The sequence below is a fragment of the Homarus americanus genome, unplaced genomic scaffold (genome assembly GCF_018991925.1).
Source record: "Homarus americanus isolate GMGI-L3 unplaced genomic scaffold, GMGI_Hamer_2.0 scaffold49667, whole genome shotgun sequence".
NCBI lineage: Eukaryota > Metazoa > Arthropoda > Malacostraca > Decapoda > Nephropidae > Homarus > Homarus americanus.
The window spans coordinates 3,522,014-3,531,771 of record NW_024738608.1 but is presented as its reverse complement, the minus strand read 5'-3'; the positions used below and the strand labels follow the sequence as shown (position 1 = coordinate 3,531,771).

Here is a 9,758-nt window from a genome sequence, read left to right as displayed (position 1 = left end):
CATCACTATCACCACTATGACTACCACTGACACCTCTATCACCACTATGATCACCAATTGACACCCCATCACCACTCATCACCACCATCACTAACACCATTATGACTCACCACTGACACCACTATCACCACTATGACTACCACTGACACCCCCATCACCACCATCACCACTATCATCACCATCACCACTATGACTACCACTCATCACCACCATCACCACTCATCACCACTATCACCACTATCACCACTAACACCACTATGACTACCACTATCACCACTATGACTACCACTGACACCACTATCACCACTATCACCACTATCACCACTATCACCACTGACACCACTATCACCACTAACACCACTATGACTACCACTGACACCACTATCACCACTATGACTACCACTGACACCACTATCACCACTATCACCACTATGACTACCACTAACACCACTGACACCACTGACACCACTATCACCACTAACACCACTATCACCACTATGACTACCACTGATACCACCACCACCACCACCACAACTACCACCATTACTACCCCTACTCCACCACTACCACCACTAACCACTACTTCCACCGCTACCACTGCTACTACCACTGCTACCACTAGTCCAACTGCCACTACCACCACTACCACCACCACCATTACTACCATCACCTACCACTACTACCAGTATCGCCATGATGGAGGTTTCACTTCTCCTGCAGTCTGTTAAATGAAGGTTTTCTACGTAAACAAACAGACAAACAAAGACTAAGAAAAACAATACAAACAAAATCAATTATAAGCAAACAAACAAACACAAACAAAGAGATACAAAAATAAAAATATACACAAACAAACAAACATAAGCAAACACACAAATAATCACAAAAAAACAGTACAAACAAGAACAAATACACAAACAACAAACAAAAACAAACATGAAACACAAGCAAAAACAAATACAAACAAACAAAAATATACAAACACAAAGAAACAAGTAAACAAACAAAAATTAAACAAAGACACGAACTGTACTGAAGAAATATATGCATAAGTTATTGAGGAACATTACACTGATGGCATTACCCTCACTGTGTCCTGCTGAGCGTAAACGAGCGCCGCTGCTGGCAGAAGGCGAGCCATCCTTAGTCTGGCGAAGGTTTTATGCTGTCGAGAGGTGTTCTTGTAGGTAGAGCGGGCGAACGTTAGTCTGGCGAAGATTTTTTTTATCGAGAGGTGTAGGTAGAGCGGGCGAACGTTAGTCTGGCGAAGATTTTTTTATCAAGAGGTGTAGGTAGAGTGGGCGAACGTTAGTCTGGCGAAGATTTTTTTTATCGAGAGGTGTAGGTAGAGCAGGCGAACGTTAGTCTGGCGAAGATTTTTTTTATCAAGAGGTGTAGGTAGAGCAGGCGAACGTTAGTCTGGCGAAGGTTTTATTTCTATCAAGAGGTGTAGGTAGAGCAGGCGAACGTTATTAGTCTGGCGAAGATTTTTTTTATCGAGAGTGTGTAGGTAGAGCGGGCGAACATTAGTCTGGCGAAGATATTTTTATCGAGAGGTGTAGGTAGAGCAGGCGAACGTTAGTCTGGCGAAGGTTTTATTTCTATCAAGAGGTGTAGGTAGAGCAGGCGAACGTTAGTCTGGCGAAGATTTTTTTATCGAGAGGTGTAGGTAGAGCAGGGCGAACGTCAGTCTGGCGAAGATTTTTTATCAAGAGGTGTAGGTAGAGCGGGCGAACGTTGTCTGGCGAAGATTTTTTATCGAGAGGTGTAGGTAGAGCAGGCGAACGTTAGTCTGGCGAAGGTTTATTTCTATCGAGAGTGTGTAGAGCGGGCGAACGTTAGTCTGGCGAAGATTTTTTTTATCAAGAGGTGTAGGTAGAGCGGGCGAACGTTAGTCTGGCGTTGGATTCGTAAGGTTTATCATTACATGGTAAAGGGTTTATGTCAGGCACTGTTGGTTGCTATGGTAACTACGACTCCTTATGTTATTTAAAACTAAGAAAATTAAAAACTCATCTTGAATTGATTTTTTCTGGATAAGATAATTTATAATTTAATTAATTTTGTTTTAAATATTAATGTGATTTATTTTTTATTGGAAACTTTTATATTTAGATTATTTATTTATTTTTGCTGCTTTTACAATTACGATTTACTTTTTTAATCTATATTTTTTTTCTGGGATTAATAATTTTATTGAAAAAAATGTCAGATTTTTTATATATTTCACTTTTGTTATTTTATTTGTTTCAATGACATATTACACGAGGCATTTTACTTGTTTTATAACGTAATAACATAATCTCCATCCTTCCTTTCTCCCGCTCAGAAACTTTCTAATTGATTTTCTTTTGTTATTAATTGTATATTTTAAGGAGATGTGACACAGAACACTGTATAGTTCTATAAATTATATATTTTTAATAATTCTATATTTTTTATATCATTCTGTGATATTTTAACATACGGTGTTCCCTTAAAGCTGGCGGTTTTGAAGCTTGTGTCCCTCAGATTGCCAGGGAAAATAAATAAAATAAATCTGAGGCTGTGTGCCAGGGATCAAGAGGAGGCAACACTACAGGTCATAAGATACACCCGATAGTTAACAAGGTGTATTTGGGAAAAATAATTTGAGCAGATCTAAAGCCGACTGTACCGGCAAAGCCAAGTCACTGGCTATATGCTATCATGTTCCTCACTACCACAGCTCACCATCACTTTATGGACCTGTTATCAAACATTTGTTGGTATTATTAATAAAATTGACCGAATTTAATACAAAAGGCTATAATTATACGTATAAGTGCCTACGGTATACACATTACAAATACTTATTGGTAGCGGACATGTTCAGTACAGGGATTGTTTACAGCCTGTGCACCTCATGTTGAGAAGTATCGTCACTACCACAACTATCACTGTGTTGACCTAATGTTCATACAGTGTTATTTCATGTTTATGTTTATTTATTTATGTTATTTCATCTTTATTATGTTGTGTTATTCAGACATAGTGTTGTTATACAGCAGCATATAGCTCTTTATATCTGTACTTTACAATATAGTTTTAATAATTCTACATTCATTTTATAATAATCTTGTACATTTTTAGTAATTTATAAATATTTTTTTGACTAATTTGTAAAAAAAAATCGATTTATTTTTTTTACATAATTTTCTTAATAATTTCATATTAATTCCTCCTAAAAAATTCCTTATTATGTATATTCAATTTTTCCTTCACACAATTAACTTGGTAAATACATTATATATTTTCCTTAGTTGAAATACTTTTACGTCCAAACTTTCATGCAGCTATTTTTAAATTTTGTTTTTTAAACTGTATTTCTTGGGGGGAAATTAATGTGTGTGTGTGTGTGTGTGTGTGTGTGTGTGTGTGTGTGTGTGTGTGTGTGTGTGTGTGGAGCTAAAAATTAGTGTCATGTCAACTTTCAACCTTTTTAAAGCCTAAGCGAATTTCTTCCTTAATTACAGGGGTTTGAAAGTTGATATTTGATTCCATATACACACTAAAAAGGTCTTCATTACACACACACACACACACACACATATATAAACATACACATTTCCCTTATATATACATTTCTATATAAACCTAAGATGACTCACTAAAATTTTTCTCCCATTAAAAAATCACCCAGAAAAATTTTATACACAAATAGAAAATGATACTCTATTATTTTTTTTTCACAGTTAATTTATATATATTTTTTCCGTAAATTAAAATCAAATATAAAAGTCAGCGTAAAATTGTCGAGCTGGTCAATGGTATTTTGTTTGTCTTTAAAAGAATAATTGTCTCACCTGATGATTAGACACCCTAGTTTATTTTACCTGGTGATAAGAACACCTTATAACGCTATTTGAGGGGTTTGGTTTGGTTAGGTTAGGTTTGGTTAGGTTAGGTTTGGTTAGGTTAGGGTTAGGCTAGGGTTGGTTTGGTTAGGGTTAGGCTAGGGTTGGTTTGGTTAGGGTTGGTTGGTTAGGCTAGGTTAGGTTAGGTGAAATTCTCCGGTCTTTAATCATCAGGTGTAATAAGGTGACTTTTTCTTTTTATTTATGGGGATTAGCCCACCCGGGCACAGGTCACTGACCCACATCGGGGCCTGGGGGGCGAAAATGTAATAATAATAATAATAATAATAATAATAATTAGTTCATAGTAAATAAAATTTATAATAAAAAATAAAAAATAAAATAATAATAACAATAACAACACTAATAATAATAATAATAATAATAATAAAGAACCATAAAGAAATACAAAAATGAAACAAAGATCAATAGTGAAAAACGATATATGAATGTTGTGTTGTCAATAATACGAGAAGCAATTGAGACCCTGCAAAGTGTGTAAATGAGGCAGAAAGTCGGATCAGCAACCTGGGACTTGGTCACAATTTTCGTGATGCCATATGGCAGCAGGGTCTACCATAGACAACACATTATGCTTCCAATATCTTCCCAGGCAGTAGTACCTCCCTGTTTGGTAGCTGCCTACTACCTAAGGAATGTGTAACCTTTAAGTTTATCTGAACAACTATATAAATATTTGATTAAGTCATAAACAATTATATCCAGGATGACCTTAATGTTTTACTCAGGACGACGAAAAATTGGATAAAAAAATATAAAGATTAATATTTAAAATCAGATTAAAATTTGACTCTAGGCGAAAAAATAAAGATTAAATTAAAATGAAAAAAAAAACAAGATTCACCGGAGATTCGTTTTTGAATCACTGACAGACTGAATCATACATCAGGTCTCCAAGACAGTTCACTCATGAATTATTTCCTTCTCTTTCTTTGCAGACAGACAGCCACCCAAGGACGGGAGGGACTCTGGAGCCTCACTACGGACGGATCGCCTCGCCTTATCTCCTATGGCGACGTCACCAGGGGACGGGACGGTAACCACACCTTAACCACGACTTTTGTGGGTTATTTCCCGGTGTCATCCATCAATCACGGTGATAGTGAGGGCCGCAGGAGGGAGACTTACCTGTGTGTGTGTGACGCCGCCCGCCAGGTGTGACGTTCAGGTGCTAGTGGGAGACTTACCTGTGTGTGTGTGACGCGGCCCGCCAGGTGTGACGTTCAGGTGCTAGAGGGAGACTTACCTGTGTGTGTGTTGCCCGCTGCTGCCTCCTCCACCTCCTCCCCCAGCGAGACCAGTGTGGTGATCAGCGAAACCAGAGAACTGATCACTGAGATACGAGATTGATCATCATAGCCAGAGACTGATCACTGAAACCCAGAGACTGATCACTGAAACCAAAGGACTGAGAACATTTAGTGTGCTTATGTTAGTGAAACCAAATCAGTGAATACAAGTGAGACCGTCTTTGGTTTCTAAGTACCAGTCTTGAAAACAAACCAGTGGTATCGAGGCCAAATGATCGATCCCCCAAACCAAAGAATTCAGAACATCGAAACCAGACTGGGGCAATGAAAACGAAACCTTAATTCCCATAAATGAAAACAAAAGAAGTGAGAACACCGATTCCTGTGATAGTGAAACCATTGACTGATCACTGAAACTCCAAACACAGATTCTTTGTCATCGAAACCAGTATTATCTCTTGAGTGTCGTATAGATTGTGTTGACGAAACCCAGATTTTTAAAGATTGAAATCGATTTTATATTATACAGAAAGGAGGATTTAGGATAGAAGAAATCTGTACAATGAAATCGGATTGAGATAGACAAATCCTCTTAAACAAAACTGTTTCACTTGACCACTGAAGCAAAAGATTCGAATCATTTTTACTTGTATAGATTCAAACCTGAAAATAAAATAAAATAGACAGACCAGCATCATACTAACCAATCCCAGAGTTCGAATCAGTTCCATTTGTAGAGATTCGAACCCAGGGACTTGAACAAACAAACCAACGAACCCCATACTTACCGAAGCCAGAATACGAATCACCGACACAATAGTAAACAAACATCAAGACTACTAAAGTGATCTTGTGTGAGTGTCGAGCTATGGTACCGAATCAGTGAGACAAACGAAACCCGACCACTGAGACCGTGTTGAGACTGACGGCACCAGTTCTTGTGTGAAACGAAACCTAGCAATCAGTCAGTGTGGATCTGTGCTGACCTGTGTGTGTGTGTGTGTACCCCCGTGTGTACGTTCGTGGCTCTCTGTGTACTTATGTGAACCCGTGTACACCTGTATAGACCCGTATAGTAGTGAACAATAGTAATCCAAGGGCGATATTTTGTTGTTAGAACGAAAATTCGTCCTTGCCCCCCCCCCCCTAATAATAATAATAATAATAAATAATTAAATAAATAAAATCGGTCCGTGAAATTAAGGTAAATATTACGAAATAAAAGAAAAATATGTGTTACCGTCATTCCCAAAAATCAACGACTAACATCAAAGTGAACGATACGAAACGAAATCTACGTTGACACCAAAATCAACCAATGAACATAAAGGAAACATAACACTAAGAAAGAAAAAAAATCTGTGCTCAACTTAAACCCAAAATAGAAATCGATCAGTGAACCACCTACAAAAAATATACCGACAAACACCCAACTAATCTGCTCTAAAGTTAACCCAAAATCTGTACACCGAAATCTGTGCCAAGAAAATCGATCTGTGAACTATAAACTACGAGGGGGGGAAAAAAATCTGTGCTAAATTAAATAAAAATCGATTAGCGGAGAAAGCAGAGAGAGGAGGTTCGGGGAGAAGAGACGGGCGAACGGACGGAAAACTGGTGTATAGAGTCGGGTGGCGGCGGTAAGCAGATCTGCGGTGACCGGTAGTGGAACACGCCTGGCCCCCCGAATAAAGGAGGTTTGTCAATAGCACTAAGCCTCTTTGTACAGCCTTGTTGGAGAAGGAGGAGGAGGAGGAAGAAGAAGAAGAAGAAGAAGGAAAGAGGAAAAAAGAGGTGGTTAAGAGTACTATTGAACGCTCTTAAACCACAACTACTAACCTTCACTACCACCATTGAAACTACCACTATTATTATTACCCCGGTGTTCTAGAGTATTCCAAGCGTTATTACCACACCTACCACAACTTAAACTGTGATAGCTGTTTATGTGAGGTGATTTGCGACTACCACTACTACCAGCATCGTTACTACCACCACTCTCACTACTCTGTTTAGTTAACCACAGTGTTTGTGTCGTTTTGCTCAATATTAAACAGGAAAATGGAGTAAAAAAAAATACAAACATATGGAAATAAGTGAAAAAGTATAAGGAAAATTGAAATAAGAAAATCAAGTAAATTAAAGTTAAATGTCGTGAAAATAAGATAGATAAATAAAAGAAAAAACAAACACAGAAAAAAACAATGAAATAAAACTAAGAAAAAAAATAAGTGAAAAAAGTCGAAATTAATTATACTGTGTAACAACCACAACAACCACAACAACCACAACAACCACAACAACCACAACAACCACAACCATGACAGTTCAAGAGAGGGTTGCCATGTGGGCACTGTCGGCACTCACTCTGGCACTCGGCTACCACAACACAGTTCATGGCAAAGGTAAGTGTGTGTGTATGTTTGTTGTTTTGTCCTGAGGTAATCTTATCTTCTGGTGTTTACCTGTGATGGTTAAACGCTCTGAGCGACTGACTAACTGGATGACTGACTGACTGGATGACTGACTGACTGATTAACTGACTGACTGATTAACTGACTGACTGATTAACTGATTGTGCTGACTGGTTGACTCACTGGATGACTGACTGATTAACTGATTGTGCTAACTGGTTGACTGACTGACTTACTGACTGACTGACTGGTTGACTGGATGAATGACTGGTTAACTGATTGTGCTAACTGGTTAACTGACTGACTGACTGAATAATGGTCTCTCAAGTACAGTATTTACAAAATGAACCCTGACAGTTGATACATTTTAAACTAAGACCTAGGTTAGGTTACCTTATGATAAGTTAGGCCAGGTTAAATTTAAATTATGCTGTTTTATCTACCTTATGATGGGTTGGGTTAGGTTAGGTTAGGTTAGGTTAGGTTAGGTTAAGAACATAAATACATAAGAATGGAGGAAACTGCAGTGGGCCCATTGGCTCATATTGGGCAGTCCCGTTTACACCCAACCCCTATTGCTCATATATCCATCCAACCTATGATTGAAGGTTAGGTTAGGTTAGGTTAGGATAGGATAGGATAGGATTGGATAGGATTGGATAGGATAGGATAGGATATACTGTTGACCAAACTATACGTAAAACATAACAAAAACATCAAACATCATCAGCTGCACCCCCGTCCCTCTCACTGCACCCCCGTCCCTCTCACTGCACCCCCGTCCCTCTCACTGCAATTCCCCGGCCCGCTCACTGCACCCCCGGCCCGCACACTGCACCCCGGCCCGCTCACTGTAATCTTCGGCCTGCCTACTGCACCCCCCGGCCTGCTCACTGCACTCCCCCGGCCCTCTCACTGCACCCCCGGCCCTTCCCCACTGCACCCCCGTGGCCCCCCACTGCACCCCCGGCCCTCTCTACACTGCACCCCGGCCCTCTCACTGCACCCCGGCCCTCTCACTGCACCCCCGGCCCTCTCACTGCACCTGGCCTGCTCACTGCACCCCTCTTCGGCCTGCTCACTGCACCCCCGGCCCGCTCACTGCACCCCCTGCCCGCTCACTGCACCCCTGGCCCGCTCACCGCACCCCGGGCCCGCTCACCGCACCCCCGGCCCGTCACTGCACCCCGGCCCGCTCACCGCACCCATGGCCTGCCTGCCACCGCACTCCCCGACCCGCTCACCGCGACCGGCCCGCTCACCGCACCTCGTGGCCCGCTCACCGCACCCCGGCCCGCTCACCGCACCCCGGCCCGCTTCACTGCACCCCGGCCCGCTCACCGCACCCCCGGCCCGCTCACTTCACCTGGTAGTCACTACACCTGGTAGAGTTAGGTAGAGTCTCAGTACATCTAGTTAAGGTAGAGTCTCAGTATATCTAGTTAAGGTAGAGTCTCAGTATATCTAGTTAAGGTAGCGTCTCAGTGTAATTTTGTCTCCTAACTTCTGCTAAGTGAGAGAGAGAGAGAGAGAGAGAGAGAGAGACATTTTAGGAGTAATCTTCCACTTCCGAGTAACAGCTGGGTCCCTCACTAGTACCTCATGAGTAACAGCTGGGTCCCTCACTAGTACCTCATGAGTAACAGCTGGGTCCCTCATTAGTACCTCATGAGTAACAGCTGGGACCCTCACTAGTACCTCATGAGTAACAGCTGGGTCCCTCACTAGTACCTCATGAGTAACAGCTGGGTCCCTCATTAGTACCTCATGAGTAACAGCTGGGACCCTCACTAGTACCTCATGAGTAACAGCTGGGACCCCTCACTAGTACCTCATGAGTAACAGCTGGGTCCTCAATTAGGCACCTCATGAGTAACAGCTGGGTCCCTGACCAGTACCCTCATGAGTAACAGTTGGGACCCTCACTAGTACCCTCATGAGTAACAGCTGTCCCTCACTCAGTACCTCATGAGCAACAGCTGTCCCTCATCAGTACCCTCATGAGTAACAGCTAACCTCACTGCACCTCATGAGTACCGCTGGGTCCCTCACTCAGTACCTCATGAGTAACAGCTGGGTCCCTCACTAGTACCTCATGAGTAACAGCTGGGTCCCTCACTAGCACCTCATGAGTAACAGCGCTGGAACCCTGACTAGTACCCCATGAGTAATAGCTGAACCCCTCACTAGTACCCCAT

The 9,758-nt window shown here is 41.4% G+C and overlaps 1 protein-coding gene across 1 annotated transcript; it reads left to right on the top strand.

The window, feature by feature from the left end:
• The first annotated feature begins 7,466 nt into the window (after nt 1–7,466).
• On the top strand, nt 7,467–8,949 carry LOC121874136 (classical arabinogalactan protein 9-like). Its single transcript, XM_042378099.1, has 2 exons — nt 7,467–7,551; nt 8,291–8,949. Exons 1-2 carry the CDS (start codon nt 7,467–7,469, stop codon nt 8,947–8,949), a joined length of 744 nt encoding a protein of 247 aa, XP_042234033.1.
• Nucleotides 8,950–9,758: the final 809 nt, after the last annotated feature.

Coding starts and splice junctions, on each gene's coding strand:
- LOC121874136 (XM_042378099.1), top strand. CDS start 7,467: ATGACAGTTCAAGAGAGGGTTGCCATGTGGGCACTGTCGGCACTCACT. Junction 7,552..8,290: donor CAACACAGTTCATGGCAAAG/GTAAGTGTGTGT, acceptor AAACATCATCAG/CTGCACCCCCGTCCCTCTCA.